At 36.7% G+C, this 23573-nt stretch overlaps 1 protein-coding gene across 1 annotated transcript in view; it reads right to left on the minus strand.

Moving 5' to 3' along the window:
* LOC123524689 (terminal uridylyltransferase 7-like) overlaps positions 1-23573 on the minus strand; it is a 71908-nt gene that overhangs the window by 11729 nt on the left and 36606 nt on the right. The window contains exons 14-26 of the mRNA XM_053539715.1: positions 23292-23439; positions 19578-19664; positions 18839-18936; positions 18420-18581; positions 17609-17812; positions 14298-14378; positions 13746-13923; positions 12633-12680; positions 12257-12348; positions 10368-10492; positions 9302-9408; positions 5847-5968; positions 1697-2476 (exon numbers count right to left, since the gene is read on the minus strand). Of these exons, the coding sequence (XP_053395690.1) occupies positions 1697-2476; positions 5847-5968; positions 9302-9408; positions 10368-10492; positions 12257-12348; positions 12633-12680; positions 13746-13923; positions 14298-14378; positions 17609-17812; positions 18420-18581; positions 18839-18936; positions 19578-19664; positions 23292-23439 (2232 nt within the window). The remainder of the gene's footprint in view (positions 1-1696; positions 2477-5846; positions 5969-9301; positions 9409-10367; positions 10493-12256; positions 12349-12632; positions 12681-13745; positions 13924-14297; positions 14379-17608; positions 17813-18419; positions 18582-18838; positions 18937-19577; positions 19665-23291; positions 23440-23573) is intronic.

Genomic DNA, 23573 nt, shown 5'->3' on the forward strand with positions numbered 1-23573 from the left:
TTCTCAAGTTACTAACCAGAAATGGTTTTCCATGTTCAGGCCCCTGTGACCTCGACCTTTATGGAGTGACCCCAAAATTGATAGGGGTCATCTACTCTGCATGTCCAATCATCCTGTGAAGTTTCAACATTGTGGGTCAAGTACTACTCAAGTTATTGATTGGAAACGGTTTTCCATGTTCAGGCCCCTGTGACCTTGACCTTTAACAAAGTGATCCTAAAATCAATAGGATTCATCTACTCTGCATGACCAATCATCCTATGAAGTTTCAACATTTTGGGTCAGGTGGTTCTCAAGTTACTAACCAGAAATGGTTTTCCATGTTCGGGCCCCTGTGACCTTGACCTTTAACAGTGACCCCAAAATCAATAGGGGTCATCTACTCTGCATGACCAATCATCCTTTGAAGTTTCAACATTCTTGGTCAGGTGGTTCTCAAGTTACTAACCAGAAATGGTTTTCCATGTTCAGGCCCCTGTGACCTTGACCTTTGATGGAGTGGCTCCATGTTCAGGCCCCTGTGATCTTGACCTTTATGGAGTGACCCCAAAATTGATAGGGGTCATCTACTCTGCATGTCCAATCATCCTGTAAAGTTTCAACATTGTGGGTCAAGTAGTACTCAAGTTATTGATTGGAAATGGTTTTCCATGTTCAGGCCCCTGTGACCTTGACCTTTAACAGAGTGACCCTAAAATCAATAGGATTCATCTACTCTGCGTGACCAATCATCCTATGAAGTTTCAACATTTTGGGTCAAGTGGTTCTCAAGTTACTAACCAGAAATGGTTTTCCATGTTCGGGCCCCTGTGACCTTGACCTTTGATGGAGTGGCTCCAAAAACAATCGGGGTCGACTACTCCATAAGCCCTGCCACCATGAAGTTTGAAGGTTCTAGGTCAAATGGTTCTCTAGTTACTGATTGGAAATGAAGTGTGGGGTACGGACTGACGGATGGACAGGGCAAAAACAATATGTCTCCCGAGAGACATAATTAGGCTTGCCCAATACTTGAAGAAAGAATGATTAACTAAGCAATTAGCCAACAAGATCAAAACTACTGTGTCAAATACTGCAACTTTATTTGAATCATTTAAAATTTACACAACAACAAACATTTGGCCTTCCGTCAAGTAAATCCTCTCTTAAAGACATTTTAGTCAGTTTGATCAAGATTGGCTAAATACAGCTATTTCAGAAACTACTAGAATTTTATCCATTAAAATGCATCTAGCGATCAAGTGTGCATAAAAATCAAATTTAAAATAAATTCAATCAAATCCTCTTTAATACCCAGACTTCTTTATTTCCTAAACCTTACTGGTTAGCTGTCATGTAGCAAAGACTACTAATTACTTTGGTTATAAAAGAGAACACTACAAGACTGTTCTTGAATTTAATATGGAACAGTGGTTGGCAAAGATGGTCTCTCATAAACATTGTTCCAAATATGGAAGCATGTGTGATTAAGACTAGGAGGCATGCGAATGTGGAAAACTGTAGAGTGGAGTGTTGTATGTTATGTTGTACAAACTTGGTATGGAAAACTTAATTTGCTTCAATCAATATTTGGTGGCAGTAGATGAGAGTAAAACTGGGAAAAGACTGGTCAGTGTAGCAGGAAAGGTTTCTGCACAAAAGGTAACACTTTGCAAAGGCAGAATAAGCACTACCCTAAAGCAACACAAAATGGTACCTTTGACAGCTGCTCAGTCTCCTGTAACCGAACTTGTTCAGAACTTACTTCCTGTTCAGTACTGGTTTTCTGGCCAGCTGCTGCAGGCTGCTCATCAAAGACTGGCAAAGGAACAAATGCTGGGAACCAGCCTGGTGCAGAGACTGGTACTCCATTATTTTGAAAATTAACCATTGATGAAGAAGTTGCCAATGGAACCAAAGGCTGATATGCATGATTTACAGCCATGCTTGAATTTACAAACATAGGAGGCATTGATGAAAAAACATTCACTGGAATGTTAAATGGTGGATTAGTAAATAACACCCTTGGAAGTCCATCACTTTCAGGGTTGCCTGAACTAACAAATACCTGAGGGGATCCTTCATAGTATTGATTCCTGAACGGTGGACGATTTCGATGCCCGGTAGGGGATGATGGGTAATTGATGCTATCTCCCTGCTGCATGGCGTTTTGCTGCGATCTGAGATCATAGTTCTGGTTCACAAAATATTGTGGACCATTTCTGTTACGATTCTGACCTTGACCTTGATTATGGAATCTTTGACTAGAATTATCATTGTGGTTGTCAGGATAATATTGCTGATTTTGTTGATTTCGGTATCCTTGCTGTCTATACCCTGAATGTCCTTGCGCAGTATGAGTCCTTGGTGAATTGCTTTGAGGTCGCCGGTTTGAGCCATAGTGCTGCTGGAAGTCACGATGAGGTGATCGAGGACCTTGATAATTCCCGTTGTAGCGGTCTGGTACAGGTATATTTAGTAAAGGTCGCATCTGTATCTGAATAGGCAAATTTGGAAATATTTCAAGCCAAATCACACAAAAAAGCACTCTATCACTGTTTAAGACACTGACATATATAACTCAAACACTTGTTATCTTAAATTACTATGTTGAAGATGTATTAAGTTAACAGCCTACAATAGGCTGTTAAATGAATGCACAAATTCATTATGTCATCAGAGCATGTAAGCTTTTTTAAACCTTTTCACACAAATCATTTGATAAAGAGAATAAGTATGGAAAATAATACTACTGCAATCTGTGTATTAAACAGAAAACTTCTATAAAAGCAATATCAGAAAGGTAACAAGAACTGTCCATAAGAAAGCTAGTGCTCGACTCTAGGAATTGTTGTCCTAGAAGCAGAAATATTACCCTAAATGTTACAATATCTATAGAGTTTCAATCCAGTATCTGCATTAGTTTTGGAGGTTGTAACTTGCATGCAAAACTTTTTACAGAAATTTTTAAGTTCAAAAGTTGACATAATTTTGCAAAATATATGACAAAGTTATGGGACTTAATGCTTTGATCCAAAGAAATGTGTGAAGTTTGAATTCAATATTTGTATTAGTTTTTAGATAGTAAATTGTATGCAAAACTTTAACCTTTACCCTGCTAAATTTTTAAAATGGACTGGTCTATCATTCAATTTGGACAGTACCATTTATCATCTGAAAAGGTTTTCATTGAAAATTTACTGACTGAATAGCGAACAGTGCAACCAAGATCAGCTTGCCTGGATGTGCATGCTGATCTTGGTCTGCATTGGTCGCAATGGCAGAATCACTTGCTGTCAGCAAGCTTAGGGTTAACTAGGATTTTCTAAGTCCAAAAGGGGGCATAATTTGGCCAAAATAAATGTCAGAGTTATGGAACTTGAAGCTATCACCTAGTTTTATAACCCCGAAGACACAAGTGAAGTTTCAAACTAATATCTGCATTAGTGTTGGAGAAACTTGAACCAGGATTTTTTTTAGTCTAAAAGGGGACATAATTTGGCCAAAATAGGTGTCAGAGTTATGGGACTTGATCCTGTGAGGTTGGTTATTGACCTAGAAAAAGAAAAACTAGAATGTGTCTGTAGGACACAGGGTGTGCCCCCCACTGGTACATTTGTCACAAATAAGGGGCAATGATTCAAATGTTTGCAGTCTTAATGGGGTATAGCCTCAAAAAACATTTTATGAAAAGGATTCATTATTCTAGGCCCTATACTTTTTGAGCTATGAGCATCAAAACAAAAAAATCCACTATTTTGGCTATTTCAAGGGCCATAACTCTGTAATAAGAGCTAAGATTCTCAAGAAGAATGCCAAGTGTGCAAGGTCACATGACAATAAAGACTCCAGCAAGGATTCCTGAATTTACGTCTAATACTTTTTGAGCTAGGCACATAATTAGGTGAAAAAGTGCATTTTCTAACTATATCAGGGGCCATAACTTTAAAAATAGAGGGTGGAGCCAGCCAAAAATTAGAGGTGTGCAAGTTTATATCATGAGAAAGACTTATGCAAGTTTTCAACCATTTATATTAAATACTTTTTGAGCTACGTGCGTCACAAGGTAAAAATGTGCATTTTTTACTATTTCAGGGGTCATAACTCTAAAAATTTGGGGTTCATATCATGATTAAGACTCATGCAAGGTTTCATGAATCTATATCAAATACTTTTTGAGCTAGGCATGTCACAAGGTGAAAATGTGCATTTTTAACAATTTCAGGGGCCATAACTCTGAAAATAGGGGACGGACCCAAATGAAAAATAGGAGGTGCGCAAGTTCATATCATGATTAAGACTCATGCAAGGTTTCATGAATCTATATCAAATACTTTTTGAGCTAGGCGTGTCACAAGGTGAAAATGTGCATTTTTGACTATTTCAGGGGCCATAACTCTGAAAATAGGGGGCGGGACCAGACGAAAAATAGGAGGTGCGCAAGTTCATATCATGATAAAGACTCATGCAAGGTTTCGTCAATTTATATCAAATACTTTTCGACCTAGGCGCGTCACGAACTTCGGACGGACGGAAGGACGGACAAGACCAAATCTATATGCCCCCACAGAGTATGATGTCGATTTTTCTATTATTTGACATAGTGACCCAGTTTTTGAGCTCATGTGACCCAGTTTTGAACTTGACCTAGATATTATCAAGATAAAAATTCTGACCAATTTTCATGAAGATCCATTGAAAAATATGGCCTCTAGAGAGGTCACAAGGTTTTTCTATTATTTGACCTAATGACCTAATTTTTGAAGGCACGTGACCCAGTTTTGAACTTGACCTAGATATCATCAAGGTGAACATTCTCATCAATTTTCATGAAGATCTCATGAAAAATATGGCCTCTACAGAGGTCACAAGGTTTTTCTATTTTTAGACCTACTGACCTAGTTTTTGACCGCACATGACCCAGTTTCAAACTTGACCTAGATATCATCAAGGTTAACATTCTGATCAAGTTTCATGAAGATCCATTGAAAAATATGGCCTCTAGAGAGGTTAAAAGGTTTTCCTATTTTTAGACCTAATGACCTAGTTTTTGATGGCACGTGACTCAGTTTCGAACCTGACCTAGATATCATCAAGATGAACATTCTAACCAACTTTCATACAGATCCCATGAAAAATATGGCCTCTAGAGAGGTCACAAGGTTTTTCTATTTGACCTAATGACCTAGTTTTTGATGGCACGTGACCCAGTTTCGAACTTGAACTAGATATCATCAAGATGAACATCCTGACCAATTTTCATGAAGATCCATTGAAAAGTATGGCCTCTAGAGAGGTCACAAGGTTTTTCTATTTTTAGAACTACTGACCTAATTTTTGACCGCAGGTGACCCAGTTTTAAACTTGATCTAGATACCATCAAAGTGAACATTCTGACCAATTTTCATGAAGATCCATTGAAAAATATGGCCTCTAGAGAGGTCACAAGGTTTCTCTATTTTTAGACCTACTGACCTAGTTTTGGAACGCACATGACCCAGTTTCGAACTTAACCTAGATATCATCAAGATGAACATTCTGACCAACTTTCATAAAGATCCCATGAAAAATGTGACCTCTAAAGTGGTCACAAGCAGAAGTTTACGCAAGGACGCCGCGCGATCACAAAAGCTCACCTTGTCACTTTGTGACAGGTGAGCTAAAAAAGTTTCAAAGCTATATGCCTTTAAATAATAGTTGTATGTACTTGCATGCCAAACTTTGAAAATCAAGATGTGATGCAGATGACGACGCCAGGGTGAGCAGAACAGCTCGGACTATTCAAAGAATAGTTGAGCTAAAAAGTCAACCTATTTGCATTTAACATACAATGCTAATACTATTCACACTGATGGAAACAGTCTTACTGAATCTGGAGACTGACTTGGCTGCGAGTTTTGTCTCTTGTAAAATTGTTGATGACCTTGACCTCTTACAGGACTACCTCCATTTACTGGGTCTGACACTGATCTTTGAGTATTCTGTCTGTCTATAATACCAAGAAAATATTGTTTTGTATGCAAGGGGCATAATGAATAACAGATATCTTTTTATATACAACATATTAAGACTTAACGCCTGTAACAATTAAAAAGGAATAGCCTCTTCAACCTAAAGCATTAGAACAAACTGAAAATATCAGACTTTGATATGAATTGATAATCCAACAGACAGATTTAACAATTTTATTCCTATATATCTCTTCTTTCTAAATTCACTTATTGCGGCTTTGGTTACTAGGCAATTCTCAAATATACAACTTCATTTAGCAGTCAGATATTCAATTTCCATCGTATAAAATTTACTGTCAGCATAACAAAAACTGAACAACTTAAAAAACCTGTAACATCTCGGCAAAACAAGAGGACCATGATGGTCCTGAATCGCTGACCTCTGCCCACATGACCCAGTTTTGAGTATGACATCGTTTTTTTCTATTATTTAACATAGTGAACTAGTTTTTGAGCTCATGTGACCCAATTTTGAACTTGACCTAGATATTATCAAGATAAAAATTCTGACCAATTTTCATGAAGATCCATTGAAAAATATGGTCTCTAGAGAGGTCACAACGTTTTTCTATTATCTGACCTATTGACCTAGTTTTCGAAGGTACGTGACCCTGTTTTGAACTTCACCTAGATATCATCAAACTGAACATTCTCACTAATTTTCATGAAGATCTCATGAAAAATATGGCCTCTAGAGAGGTCACAAGGTTTTTCTGTTTTTATACCTACTGGCCAAGTTTTTGACCGCACGTGACCCAGTTTCGAAACTGACCTAGATATCATCAAGGTGAACATTCAGATCAATTTTCATGAAGATCCATTGAAAAATAAGGCCTCTAGAGAGGTCAAAAGATTTTGATAATTTTAGACCTACTGACCTAGTTTTTGACCGCAGTTGACTCAGTTTCAAACCTGACCTAGATATCATCAAGAAGAACATTCAGACCAACTTTCATACAGATCCCATGAAAAATATGGCCTCTAGAGAGGTCACAATGTTTTTTCATTATTTGACCTACTGACCTACTGACCTACTTTTTGACAGCACGTGACCCACTTTCGAACTTGACCTAGATATCATCAAAATAAACATTCTGACCAATTTTTATGGAGATCCATTCACAAGTATGGCCTCTAGAGTGGTCACAAGGTTTTTCTATTTTTAGACCTACTGACCTAGTTTTTGACCGCACATGACCTTGTTTCAAACCTGACCTAGATATCATCAAGATGAACATTCAGACAATCTTTCATACAGATCCCATGAGAAATATGGCCTTTAGAGAGGTCACAAGGTTTTTCTATTATTTGACCTACTGACCTAGTGTTTGACGGCACGTGACCCACTTTCTAATTTGACCTAGATATCATGAAGATAAACATTCAGACCAACTTTCATACAGATCCCATGAAAAATATGGACTCTAGAGAGGTCACAAGGTTTTTCTATTATTTGACCTACTGACCTAGTTTTTGAGGGCATGTGACCCACTTTTGAACTTGACCTAGATATCATCAAGGTGAACATTCTGACCAATTTTCATGAAGATCCCAAGAAAAATATGACCTTTAGAGAGGTCACAAGGTTTTTCTATAATTTGACCTACTGACCTAATTTTTGATGGCATGTGACCCAGTTTCGAACCTGACCTAGATATCATCAAGGTGAACGTTCTGACCAATTTTCATGAAGATCTTGTGAAATCTATGGCCTCTAGAGAGGTCACAAGGTTTTTCTATTTTTAGACCTAATGACCTAGTTTTTGTCAGCACGTGACCCACTTTCGAACTTGACCTAGATATCATCAAAATGAACATTCTGACCAATTTTTATGGAGATCCATTCAGAAGTATGGCCTCTAGAGTGGTCACAAGGTTTTTATATTTTTAGACCTACTGACCTAGTTTTTGACCGCATATGACCTTGTTTCAAACTTGACCTAGATATCATCAAAATGAACATTCAGACCATCTTTCATACACATCCAATGAAAAATATGGCCTCTAGAGAGGTCACAAGGTTTTTCTTTTATTTGACCTACTGACCTAGTTTTTGATGGCACGTGACCCACTTTCTAACTTGACCTAGATATCATCAAGATGAACATTCAGACCAACTTTCATACAGATCCCATGAAAAATATGGACTCTAGAGAGGTCACAAGGTTTTTCTATTATTTGACCTACTGACCTAGTTTTTGAGGGCATGTGACCCACTTCTGAACTTGACCTAGATATCATCAAGGTGAACATTCTGACCAATTTTCATGAAGATCCCATGAAAAATATGACCTTTAGAGAGGTCACAAGGTTTTTCTATAATTTGACCTACTGACCTAATTTTTGATGGCACGTGACCCAGTTTCGAACTTGACCTAGATATCATCAAGGTGAACGTTCTGACCAATTTTCATGAAGATCTTGTGAAATCTATGGCCTCAAGAGAGGTCACAAGGTTTTTCCTCTTTTTAGACCTAATGACCTAGTTTTTGTCAGCACCTGACCCACTTTCTAACTTGACCTAGATATCATCAAGATAAACATTCAGACCAACTTTCATACAGATCCCAATAAAAATATGGCCTCTAGAGAGGTCACAAGGTTTTTCTATTATATGACCTACTGACCTAGTTTTTGAGGGCATGTGACCTACTTTCGAACTTGACCTAGATATCATCAAGGTGAACATTCTGACCAATTTTCATGAAGATCCCATGAAAAATATGACCTTTAGAGAGGTCACAAGGTTTTTCTATAATTTGAGCTACTGACCTAATTTTTGATGGCACGTGACCCATTTTCGAACTTGACCTAGATATCATCAAGGTGAACGTTCTGACCAATTTTCATGAAGATCTTATGAAATCTATGGCCTCTAGAGAGGTCACAAGGTTTTTCTATTTTTAGACCTAATGACCTAGTTTTTGTCAGCACGTGACCCAGTTTCGAACTTGACCTAGATATCATCAAGGCGAACATTCTTACCAATTTTCATGAAGATCTTGTGAAATATATGGCCTCTAGAGAGGTCACAAGGTTTTTTCTATTTTTAGACCTACTGACCTAGTTTTTGAAGGCACGTGACCCAGTTTTGAACTTGACCTAGATATCATCAAGATGAACATTCTGACCAACTTTCATAAAGATCCCACAAAAAATGTGACCTCTAGAGTGGTCGCAAGCAAAAGTTTACGGACTGACGCACGCACGCACACACGGACGGACGACGGACGCTGCGCGATCACAAAGCTCACCTTGTCACTTTGTGACAGGTGAGCTAATAATTCATGGCAAGATAAACCAAGTATTACCTCTATTCTGAAAGTGTCTAGGTCCCATATTATGTTGCGGGGAACCATTTACGCCATCCTGCTCTGCTTTCTTCATATCTTCCTTCCTCTTCCTCTCTGCAGCTTCCCTACATAAAAATAATCTCAAGTACTTCATATGATCAAATCAGAATTACCGGTACAAGTAACAACCAATTCACTACACATAAAACATCAGCACATTTTCTATAGACAGCCTATACATTTTTCTCTGGAAATTTCCCCTGCTATACATATTTGAAGACAGGCCTAATGTAAAATTTTCTGGCATTTACTTCAAATATTACTGGCTACTCTATTTATGTATAGAAGTATAAATTAACCACACAACAAGTGTAAATTATCATGCTTCATGAGCAGAAAAAGAAAAGACTTTACACCCTCTAAAATAAATAGTCTCATTCTACTACAAAATCATTATGTTATAACTAAACCACTTATCAGTGTCAAATTTACTCTAACAGACTGATGAATAAACATACACTAAAAGTACATTCTGCATGCCCACGGGCAGAATGTCGAGCCCGCCAGCACCTTTGGCCTCTAAGTGTGACCTCGACCTTAGACTTAGGGACCTGGTCCTTGCGCATGACACTTTCATCTCATAATGGTGAACATTCATGCCAAATTACATCAAAATCCCACAATGCATGAAGAAAAAATGCTCCAGACAAACTTCAATTTGACCTTTGACCTCCAACTGTGACCTAAACCTTTGAGATAGTAACATGGGGTTTGTTCAAGATTGGTCCATGCATGTCCAAGTTATGGTCCGGACAAACTTCAATTTGACCTCCAACTGTGACCTTGACCTTTGAGATAGGAACATGGGGTTTGCATGACACTCCTCATTGAGGTAAACATTCATGCAAAATATAAACAAGGTTGGTCCATGCATGTCAAAGGTCCAGACAAAATGGGACGGACGGACATACATCGACCCGCCAAAATCGAGCTCACCGCAAGCGGGCTCAACAAAAATGCATGAGGAAATTCTTCAGATACCTTTGAAGTCAGTATCATAAAAAGACCAAAAGCAGTGATTTACCTTTCTTTTTTGGCAATAAGGCGTGGACACTCTCTGGCAATATGACCTATTTTGCCACAAACACGACACAACCTGTCTGAAGGTGGTTCCCCATCTACCAACTGACTCTGGTCAAAGAAATAGTCCTGAAAAAGAATTGTAACTACTATTTTGTAAATGGTAAAATACACAAGAAACACAACAAATAGCAATAAAAGTTGCATTTCAACACGTAATGACAAATATGCTGTAATACAAATACTAAAAGGCATCTTGATATAAAAGCAAGATAATCTCTTTTTGAATCCAAGAGAATCTGAAATACTAAAAGGCATCTGAAAACCAAGATACTCTATCAACTGACTGTCCTAAACCTATCAAAACTAGAGTTGTCACAGGAGTGACGAATTATTACCCCACAATATGGCCTTGTCACAGAACTAAGCCAATGTCAAAGCCGAACTTGCTTGACCTTTGACCTACTGACCACAAAATCAATAGAGGTCATCTGCTAGTCATGATCAACCTCCCTATGAAGTTTCATGATCCTCCGCCCAAGCGTTCTCAAGTTATTGTCAGTAAAAGGTTTAAATGACCTTTGACCTTTGGAACACAAAATCAATATGGGTCATCTGCTTGACATGACCAATCTCCAGATTAAGTTTCCTGATCCTAGACCCAAGCATTCTCAAGTTATTGTCCGAAAACTGTTTAAATGTTCCGGGTCACTGTGACCTTGACCTGTGACCTACTGACCTCAAAATCATTAGGGGTCATCTGCTAGTCATAACCAACCTCCCTATCAATTTTCATGATCCTAGGCCCAAGCATTCTCAAGTTATCATCCGGAAACTGTTTAACTGTTCCAAGTCACTGTGACCTTGACCTTTGACCTACTGACCTCAAAGTAAAACTTGACCTGTATTTCATGATGTTACATCTGTGTACCAAAATTTATGAACCTAGGCCCAAGCGTTCTCAAGTTATCATCCGGAAACCATTTAACTGTTCTGAGTCACTGTGACCTTGACCTTTGACCTACAGACCTCAAAGTCGAACCTGACCTGCAATTCATGATGTTACACCTGTGTACCAAAATTTATGATCCTAGGCCCAAGCGTTCCCAAGCGTTCTCAAGTTATCATCCGGAAACCATTTAACTGTTCCGAGTCCCTGTGACCTTGACCTTTGACCTACAGACCTCAAAGTCGAACTTGACCTGCATTTCTGATGTTACACCTGTGTACCAAAATTTATGATCCTAGGCCCAAACGTTCTCAAGTAATCATCCAGAAACCGTTTAACTGTTCAGGGTCACTGTGACCTTGACCTTTGACCTACTGACCCCAAATTCGAACTTGACCTGTATTTTCTGATGTTTCACCTGTGTACCAAAAATTATTTAAATTGGTCACGCCTTTCTTGAGTTATCATCCGGAAATTTATGCAAAACCAACAGACCGACCGACCAACAAGCTCACTCCTATATACCCCACCCCACCCCCCCACAAACTTCGATTTGTGAAGGTATAAAGAGTTAATCATATCAAATTTATATTGCACCTTTTCATATATTTAAAACATTCAAAGTGCTACAAATTCCAAATAATAAGATGGAAAACTTTCATTTGGTTAATATAGAACTGTGCTCAAATGTATGTTTTTTTTTTTTCAAAGAATGAGTCTGGAAAACACTGGAACAGTACTATACATCTCAAGTGATTCATCTTCCGCCTCTAATTCCTGTGAGAAAATTGTCAGTAACCGCAGTCATCAGTTTATCATAGGTGACTAACTTTTGTGGCTTTTGTAGTTCTGTCAAAATTTAAGGCACTTGAAATTAAAATGTTTCCACTGTACTTGCAGAGTAGAGTGAAGAATATGTACAGAATGTGTGATAGTAGTCCTACCTGTATAGTATTGAAGCCTTCAGGTTTCCCCTTGATACATGTCCCATACAACTCCCTGGCATTAACACAGGTACACTGGATATAATGGTTCACTGAAATATATGACAGCATTGAAAGAAATATAACATGTTTCAACTTAGCTTTTTTCCTGCAATGCCAAAGACAATTTGCTGAGTTATCGAACCTGCGTATTCCAGAGCATGCTCGGCAATCTGAAAATTTTATCAATACCGGCTTACAAGCAAAAGACTTATCAGAATTTAAGAATAAAAACAATGGTATTATTTTATTAAAATGTATGCATCCTGGTTCTTTAAGGTCATTTGATGATGCCAAAGACTTGAAAAATAGATCAAAGAAATGCAAATATTCATACTTTTTCTAGTCAGCCCACCTCCCAGGTTATGACCAAGATCAAAAGGATCTGAAATACAACAAGAAGTAATGTCATAAACACATAACTATACCATTCAGCAAATAATCTTTCATGTATTCCTACAGCAGTAGAGAAGTTAACCCTTACCCTGCTAAATTTCTATAACGAATTTGTCCATCTTTCAATTTGGACAGTACCATTAACTGTCAAAAAAGGTGCTTACCAAAAAAAAACAAAAAAAAAAAACGGACTGAATGGCAAACAGTGCAGATCTTGATCAGACTGCATGAATGTGCAGGCTGATCATGATCTACACTGGTCGCAAAGGCAGAACCTATCGTGTCCAGCATCAAAAGGGTTAAGATTTCAAAGTTGTATGGTAGGATGTACATATAGGATTTCCTTCTTTATCTGAATAAACATCCGAGGTGCCAAAACAAATTTTTCACTAAAATATAGCTGCATACATTCAAATGTACATGTTAACCTGAACGTTTTAAACATGTAGATTTACGTGTAGCAAGCAATTCAATTACAACTACATAAGCAGAGCTGAAAAGGCAACCTCTTGCAGCTACACTTTTTGTTACATGTACAGACACATGTCAACAATGAAACAAAGACACCTGAAATGAGATAATTTCAAATATAACTTTCAGTTCAGGAAGGAGGAGCTTAAATCGGAATTTTTTAAAGAAAATCTCGAGCATCTGCTTAGTGAAATGGATAAATACTGGGTTTCGAGTTTTATTTACATGTCATGCCAAGTAAATTAAAACTTTCTTGCAAAATTAGAACTTTCTTGCAAGTTGGCAGTGAGTTTGTTAACATCTTATTTTTCATTCTTTTTTGTAACCTTTACTTCAATTACACGTAACGATAAATCCAAAATAAATACAGAATATGCATAATTTAAACTAAAAATTAAATATTTAATGAATTTGGAAAGGCTTAAAATGTCGGAATTTTGCCAATGATCTTTTAAATACCAGGAATCACAAAGTAGTCTTACACGAACACACTGTCTGAGTGATACATTGCTATAAAACACACCAAAACAGTCAATTGTATTAAAATAGCTTAAAGAAACAATACAGCGTAAATCTGTACTACCTTCAATGGCAATGCATTTTCCATTCCAAAGCTTCTCAAATTTTGTGAGTGGCTCAAACTGTCGTATCGTGACAACCTGCTCAGCAAAGTTGAATTCCTCAAGGTAATATCTGAAGAAGCCAAGCCACAGTTCCCCTACACACTGATTGTTTTGACCACACTCTGGCCATATGTATGGCTGTAAAACACACAAATTTCTTCATTCAATACTTTTTACATGTCCATTTTAGACTGAGGTTTATAAGGTTGAGTTTCATTTATCTTTGTTGAATTTTTTGTGAAATTTATTACTACAGAACAGCCAATTTTAAAATGCAATAGACATTTTTAAGTGATATAACATGATTTTGTTTCTATGTTAACCTGAGATATAATCAGCATTCATCATCATCAATGTACTCAAACGTTTTAGAAAAATCTTGATACATTATATAATCATATAAAAATTCAGTTACTTGTAATTCCAGAATTTATCAGTTTATGTGCCACACTATGCTTCAGTGTCCAGCAAGTCTCATCAAATGAATCAATAATATACTTATAACTGCTTACCAATTTACTAATGTCATCAAAGAACCAAGTGTTCCATCCTTCAACAATCCGTTCCGGCTTAGGACCATCACCAGTGTGCAGCTGAAATTATATTAAACATTTTCAGTTTCTTTTAACCTATACCCTAAAACATAAAATATCAGTATTTCACCTTCCTTAATCACCTACAGATATATTTTAACATCTGTTAGCTACAACTATTTGCCATTCATGTAACCTTTTGACCCCGCTTCTGACCAATGTGAACCAATAAGCAGCAAAGTTTTTTTTTTTTTTTTTTTTTTTTTTTTTTTGCCACAATGGCCCTATAGAGCAAGCATGTTGCTGAATATCAAGTTTGGTCTATCAAATTCATGAAAAGTTGTTTAAGACTTTTTTTTCAGCTGTCAACATTTAAATACAAGAGATCACAGAGTGATCTTGGCGCCCACCAATGTGCCATTTTTGAGTGTTCCAAATTTCAAGACTTATTGACTAGCTCAAGGTCAAATTTCATTTCCGTACACAACACTGTGCATGTGGTCCAAATTCGAAAGCTGTAGCTTGAGAAATGTGAAAGTAGGTCACTAGATCAATTTCAAGGACAAAGTTCTTTGTAAACAAACCTATGCATGTGCATCAAGTTTGAAGGCTGTAGTTTGAGAAATTTGAAAGTAGGTCACTACGTCAATCTTAAGGTCAAAGTTTATTTCGGTACACAAAACTATGCAAGTGGTCCAAATTTGAAGGCTGTAGCTTAAGAAATGTGAAAGTAGGTCACTAGGTCAAAATCAAGGTCATATTACACTTCAGAACACAAATCTATGCATGTGGTCCAAATTTAAAGCCTGTACCTTCAAAAATGTGAAAGTAGGTCACTAGGTCAATGTCAAGGTCAAAGTTTGTTTCGGTACACAATCCTATGCATGTGGTCTAAATTTGAAGCCTGTAGCTACAGAAATGTGAAAGTAGGTCACTATGTCAATCTTTAGGTCAAAGTTCATTTCTGTACACAAAACTATGCATGTGGTCCAAATTTGAAGGCTGTCGCTCGAGAAATGTGAAAGTAGGTCACTAGGTCAAAATCAAGGTCAAATTTTATTTCGGAACACAGAACTATGATTGTGGTCCGAATTTGAAGCTTGTACCTTCAAAAATGTGAAAGTAGGTCACTAGGTCAATGTAAAGGTCAAAGTTTGTTTTGGTACACAAAACTATGCATGTGGTCCAAATTTGAAGGCTGTAGCTTGAGAAATGTGAAAGTAGGTCACTAGGTCAAAATCAAGGTCAACTCATGTCAAGGTTCATCTTGCCACTCAAAACTACACATGTGCTCCAAATTTGAATGTTGTAGGTTATTGACAAGAAGATTTTAAAAGTTTTTCCCTATATAAGTCTATATGAACCATGTGACCCCCAGGGCGGTGCCATATTTGACCCTAGGGGGATAATTTGAACAAACTTGGTAGAGAACCACTAGATGATGCTACATTACAAATGCCAAAGCCCTAGGCTTTGTGGTTTGGACAAGAAGATTTTCAAAGTTTTTCTCTATATAAGTCTATGTAAACCATGTGACCCCTGGGGCGGGGCCATATTTGACCCTAGGGGGATAGTTTGAACAATCTTAGTAGAAGACCACTAGATGATGTCACATATAAAATATCAAAGCCCTAGGCCCTGTGGTTTTGAACAAGAGGTTTTTCAAAGCTTTTCCCTATATAAGTCTATATAAACCATGTGACCCCCGGGACGGGGCCATATTAGACCCCAGGGAAATAATTTGAATCATCTTGGTAGAGGACCACTAGATGATGCTTCAAAACAAATATCAAAGCCCTAGGATCTGTGGTTTTGGACAAGAAGATTTTCAAAGTTTTTCCCTATATAAATCTATGTAAATTATAGAAATAAACAAAGGGCCATAACTCACTAAAAATTGTTGAACCAGTCTGATTTTCAGGGGGACACAACTAGGGTACCAATACATCATTCTGACAAAGTTTGGTCAAAATCCCCCTGGTAGTTTCTGAGGAGATGCGATAACGAGAAATTGTTAACAGATGGAAGGACGGACGACGGACCACGGACGCAGAGTGATTTGAATAGCCCACCATCTGATGATGGTGGGCTAAAAATTGAGAAAGGTCCATCCAACAATGCTACAGACAAAGTTTAGCCAAGATCTTTCAAGCATTTCGAGAAGTATCTTAAAGATTAATCTGTTTTCAGCTCTAATGAGTAGAACAATCTGAATAAAATATAGACAGGTACAAGCAAGGAGGCTACGGAACAAGTTCCATGAAGATCTATCATTTAGTTCATTAAAATAAATAGCTTAAAGGTTTTGTGTTTCTAGCTCTAGCATCCCATAAGCAAGATCATTTGAATGATACTTGAGGGAAGTCCATACAAGGATACTAAAGACCAATACTTGGTGAAGGTCCATCATCTGGTCCATGAAAGGAAGTTGTCTATAGTTTTTTCTAACTGTAGCTCTGGCAACCAGCAGACCTTATAAAGATGCTACAGACCAGGTTTGGTGAAGTTCCATCAAGAAATTCATGAGAAGTCATTAAAAGTTTTTTTTGAAAACCTTTAATGCCTCAAATGGAAAAATTTGAACAAATTTGAGAAAGGACCTTACAACAATGCTACAGACCAGCATGGTGCAGATCTATCATCCGGTTCATGAAAAGAAGTTGTTTGAAGTTGTTTTTTTTATTTTTAGTACTGGTGGCCCTTTTCTATTTTTAGCTCTGATGACCTCTAACATGGATCTAGCATAATCATTTTAATATATTTGAGAAAAGGCCATGCAGGCATGCTACAAACCAGGTTGGTGAACATTCAACTGGTTTATGAGAAGAAGTTTCTTAAAGGGTTTTTCTACTTTTAGCTCTAATGGCCCCTAAAATGATCCAAACTTGACTAAATGAAGAATCTTGAGACAGGTCCATGCCAGGAAGCTACTGACCAAGTTGATGTAATTCTAACCAGTAGTGTCAGAGAAGCTGTTTAAGTAAAACTATTGGCACAGAATGACATGCTAGATCATCCACCTGTACTAACAGCTCACCCTGAAGTAAGTTCAGCTACTTCTCATGAAACAACTTATAAATGACATGTTTCAATCTCTTCCTAAAAGGCTCTAATAATTCCCACTGCATTACCTCCCAGGAACTTTTATCATGCAACACCCTTGCAGTTATTTATACCACTAAGCTTGACATTTCTCTTATAGAAAAAGGAGAAGCTCAAGTAACACTAAATTGACCTTCTCGAGTACCTGATAATGGTCTGGTTACAGGTAGAGTAGTCATTTCACCTACCTCTTGCAGTACTGGTACGACAGGTGGTTTTGTGTGCTGTAGATAGTGTATCATCATCAACATATAGGCATAGGATGATAGACTGCCTCTTGATGCATCTCCGATGTCGCAAACTTTAGCAAACACCTTGATGGCATACCCAAGGGTCTGTACTCTTTGATCTATGTTAGCATATGCATGTAATAGTCTTGTGTTCTCCATAGCCTGAAATGTATCTATAAATTTAACATCATTTTTCAGACAGTTAGATGAAAGATTTCTGTATTAAAGGAAAAGGAAATTTGTTCAAAAGAACAAAATTGCTGCAGTTTAATTACATGTTTTAAATTCCTATTAAGACCCATTAAATCTGTATGCATTAAATAATTCTCTAAAATACTTACATCATTCATTACTGTAAAACACTGTAATATCTTAGTGCTATATGTTGTAGATCTTGATCAAACTTCATACAAATATGCAGAAAGATAATATGTATCTATAATAAATTATTGCCCTTTAGTAAGGTTGGTTTGAGGACTGACTGAACTTAAAAAGGCAAAAATAATTTTATTATGAAATCCAACAATATTAAAGTTGAGTAGAATAATCAAATCCAAACATTCTTTTTTCTCACTTCTTTGGGCCTTAAATGGTGTAAAACATCACAGTGTTGTGACATCAAAAGGTCATAATGTCATAGCTGGCGACAAACACCTAACTTTGGCTCTACAGATTCAATTATATTATAATACCTGGCACAGATAAGTTATGCAGCAGACACAATTTCTTTGAGATTAGAGATATCAAAATCTTGACAACATGTATTTACCAGAATATTGTAGAGGCTGATGTCACCTTCAAGCTGACTATTACGGTGTTTAAATTTGACGATCGGAACTTTGGCTGTTGTAATGGGAAATACTGCATACAATCCTCGATGTGTCTTGAGACTTTTACATATAGCTTCTATATGTTCAACAAAATTGATGTCCTGAAGAAAACAAAATTTCACATTGTTTCGAAAGCACCGAAAGTCATACAGTTCGAAGAACTAAACAGAAAAAAAAAACAGTTTAATTTACATCTAAATTATTTTTCAACATGAGGCAGTCACCTTATAATCAGAACCTGTTTTATCATTTAGTAATATCAAATATATCTTTAAATTACACTTTATGGAAAATGTGCAAATTCATTATGCTCACATATTCATTTGGTAGTAAATTCTACATGCTTATAAATTTATACCTCAGGGTCTTTGTCCTTGAAGGTCACGCAGATGTCAAGGTCACTCTGATGAAATCCAAACCCATTCATTGAAGATCCGAACAATCTTAACTGTGCATCTGAATTGAATAAATTCAAAATAACAGAATCTTCAGTGTCAGCTCACATGCACTAGAGGTACTGGTTTAAAGCTTTAATCTATTTACTCCCAGCAGAAGCATGTGGTCATTTGTTTCTTTTCTTGATGTGGGTTCGACATAATTTTCTATCAGTATGACAACAGTTGATAAACCTACTCTGTATTGCTGAATACTGTTCCACTATTAACTTGTTCTCCACAAGCAAATGACAACTTCCCTTCATGAATCACAGGTTCAGGACTACTTCTAATATATTGTTTCCAGTCAAATCTTCACAGAGAACACTTGGCTCACCTGGTAACACAAATCACACCCTTTCAATATACAATCAGGTTGTGCTTACCCTACTGAGCTAACTAGGGGTCAAGGTTATAAGTCTGAGTTTGGAAACCAGTCAAAGAATACAGCCTTGTCATTGGTCGATTTTGTTTTTTTACAGAGACACAACCAATCAGATGTTAGCGATTTAAGACTGGTTTCCAAACTCATATTTCTTTCAAAAGTTTGGCCATGACCAGTGAAACATGTCTTAGACTATGTATCTGAATTGAGACATTTTCTAAAACTAAACCAATGCTCTCAAATATCATGCTAAGGCCTTCTTTTATTACAATACTAACCTGGGTATAATCCCTGTATATGGACCTCCAGATTTCTTCTCACAAACTCTCTGTCATTGATCTCCTCATTTGATAACTTGAAATCTTCTACAAGCACATTAAAGATTGGGGTTTTATTTGCTATTTCAAATACTCGTTAGTATCTTATGTCTTTATTTTAAGCGATATTTAAAGTGACAATCACCCATAAAGCTTTACACAATACATAATATTATACAGTAAGACAAGGATACAATATAACTAGGCCATGATAAAGGTATTTCACTTCCCATCTGAACATGATCTTTATTACCCAACCTTTATTATAATAAAAATGTAATTTACAAGTCGAATTAAACTAAAAGTGTAACTGAACTATTAAACTAGAATGAAGTCTGGACACAAAATTTCTTTAAAAGACAGTGTGGAAAAAATGAAAGTATAAAAAAATCACAGGCAATGAAATTGCAAGTTTACTTATTGAAAAAGACTTAACTCTACAAACTTAAAATTATTGAAACATTAAAGCCTTAAGGTAGTAGAAGCGTAATAGAGTAACTCCTTTCTGAAGAGTATTCAATTCCTACCATAAACCCACTTTTACTGCAATTCTCAGGGGGGGCGTAGGTTCAAGCCCTACTGTGACCAAATTTTTCCCCCCTTATTTTTCATTTTTTCTAGTAAGTTTTAACTTCTTTCAAAACTTATGATTGATTTATTGTACAAAAATGGAAAAAAATTAATTTGATAAGCGATTTCTTGCTGTTCAAAGTGAATTTACTACTTAAACAGAATTGGTAGAGTTTAATATCTTTAAAAATATTGAGTTACATGTGGTAAAAGTTCTCTATTTTGCTTTCACTCTTAAGATTATATATCGTGGAAGAAATTTAGGTAGGTTTTACGTCTGCCCCAAGGTTATTTTTGAATGAAGTAAGCAAAATTCAAAACAGAAACACAGGATTCAACCTTATTTTTTCAAGGTTGAAGTTAGAATTCTGTATCATTAAATCAGTTTACTTGAGGAACCCTTGATAAAATGATATTCACATTTTTATTTTGTGTTTTATAATTGTTTACCAATAGTCTGATGATTCTTTTATTAAAATTAATGGTAAAATGAGTTCTCTGCAAACGTTTTGTATAGTGGCCATCACTTTGAAATTTGTCTCTACTTTAGCTAGAGGAGACACCATAAGTTATACAAAATTTAGAAAAAACAGCACGGTAAAACTTGATAAACAAGAGGGCCAAGATGGCCCTAGGTCGCTCACCTAAGAAACACACCATAACAGTGTAAAACATGTTTGACCTAGTGATTTCATGGAAACAAATATTCTGACCAATTTTCATTAAGATTGGACCAAAAAATTGGTCTCTTGTGAAAAAACAAGCATTTTCTTAGATTATAATATGACCTAGTTTTGACCCTAGATGACCCATGTTTAACTCGACCTAGATTTTATCAAGGCAATCATTCTGACCAAAATTCATGAAGATCAATTGAAAAATACAGCCTCTATCACATATACAAGTTTTTTCTTTGATTTGACCAAGTGACCTAGTTTTTGACCTCAGATGACCCATATTCAAATTTGACCTAGATTTCATTAAGGCAATCATCCTGACCAAATTTCATAAAAATCAATTGAAAAAAACAGTCTCTATCGCATACAAAAGATTTTTCTTTAACTTGACCTAGTGACCTAGTTTTTGACCTCAGATAACCCATATTCAAACTCGACCTAGATTTCATCAAGGCAATCACTCTGACCAAATTTCATGAAGATCAATTGAAAACTACATCCTCTATTGCATACACAATGTTTTTCTTCGATTTGACCTAGTGACCTAGTTTTTGTCCCCAGATGACCCATTTTCGAACTAGGCCTAGATTTTATCAAGGTAATCATTCTGGCTAAATTTCATGAAGATCAGTTGAAAAATACAGCCTCTATCGCATACACAAGGTTTTTCCTTGATTTGACCTAGTGACCTAGTTTTTAATCCCAGATGACCCATTTTCGAACTCGGCCTAGATTTCATCAAGGTAATCATTCTGACCAAAATTCATGAAGATCAATTGAAAAATACCGCCTCTATCGCATACACAAGGTTTTTCTTTGATTTGACCTAGTGACCTAGTTTTTGAACCAAGATGACCCATTTTCGAACTCGGCCTAGATTTCATCAAGGCAATCATTCTGACCAATATTCATGAAGATCAATTGAAAAGTACAGCCTCTATCGCATACACAAGGTTTTTCTTTGATTTCACCTAGTGACCTAGTTTTTGACCCGAGATGACCCATTTTTGAACTCGGCCTAGATTTCATCAAGGCTATCATTCTGACCAATATTCATGAAGAATAATTGAAAAATACAGCCTCTATCGCATACACAAGGTTTTATCTTTGATTTGACCTAGTGACCTAGTTTTTGACCGAGATGACCATTTTCGAACTCGGCTAGATTTCATCAAGGCAATCATTCTGACCAATTTCATGAAGATCAATCGAAAATACAGCCTCTATCACATACACAAGGTTTTTCTTTGATTTGACCTAGTGACCTAGTTTTTGACCCAAGATGACCCATTTTCGAACTCGGCTTAGATTTTATCACGGTTATCATTCTGACCAATATTCATGAAGATTAGTTGAAAAATACAGCCTCTATCGCATACACAAGGTTTTTCTTTGATTTGACCTAGTGACCTTGTTTTTGACCCGAGATGACCCATTTTCGAACTCGGCCTAGATTTCATCAAGGTTATCATTTTGACCAATATTCATGAAGATTAATTGAAAAATACAGCCTCTATCGCATACACAAGCTAAATGTTGACAGACGGACGACAGACGCCGGACGCCGGACATTGAGCGATCAGAAAAACTCACCTGAGCAATCAGGTGAGCTAAAAATTGCAAAACAGTGCGAAACACGGTCATCTTTAAGAATATACCGTCATCCTACGAATATAAGACGCACATTTTTTTACGAGATTCTGGTCTCGAAGGACCAATGCATCCTATATATGGGGATAGAAAAAGACCACACGTTTTGCATTAAAATACTTGAAACTCCATATCAGGTAGCCCGGAAATCGATTATCTTATCTTCAAACATAATTTTGATAGCTGTCTATAATCTTCTTGTTCATCGAGAAATTCACGCCCGAGGCATTACTTATCTTACACCTACTTCACAATCTGCAAACAATTAACCATTTAATCATAGCCGGAGGCAATTGTAAACATGTGCATGCGAGATTTTAGACTGATCCAATATGATCATAGTCGCTGATCCGTAATGTTCGAAACAATTTGCAAACCAGTCTTAAAATTACGTTATTTTACTGCCACGTGCCAAAGTGTACTTTCGTTTTCACTGGCGTCAATATTCATGGAGTGGTCAGAGGATGCGGCAGTTTAGTGCTTACACACAGTTTATGCTTTTCAATTTAAATTCTTGCCACAACATCCAAAAACATCGACAATGATTAAGCAAAAACCGGCGAGTTCGTAGAAACTATAGCAAATTTCGGACAAACATAAATTCGGATAAGTGATAAGTGGGTATAAGCATTTTTCCAGAATTCTGCTGATACTTTTTCACTGCGTCCTATACACGAGTGCGACCTATATTCGGCCAATTACGGTACCAAGCAAATGCCATTTTGTGAACACTGCTATTATGCCTCTACTACCTTAAAATAAATTCTGTTAAACTCACTTGGGACTCCTGTGATGACCGATGTGAGCAAATGTAGATGTGTTTTGGTTACTGGTGGAAGTTTTTTCAGATTGGGCAACTGATCCTCTGGACAGCTGGACTTCAAATGTCCCTCTTTCTCACATATTGGACAGAATACAGAAGGACCCTACAACATGAAAATAAATCTTACAGTGATGTAAAATAAAACTTTCTTAGTTATTTTGTCCTTAAATTACAAGTAAACTGAAGTAAAAATGGTTCTGAAAATTTGATGTGGTTTCATTCATCAAAACAGACACA

Source organism: Mercenaria mercenaria, chromosome 3, assembly GCF_021730395.1.
Source record: "Mercenaria mercenaria strain notata chromosome 3, MADL_Memer_1, whole genome shotgun sequence".
Lineage (NCBI taxonomy): Eukaryota > Metazoa > Mollusca > Bivalvia > Venerida > Veneridae > Mercenaria > Mercenaria mercenaria.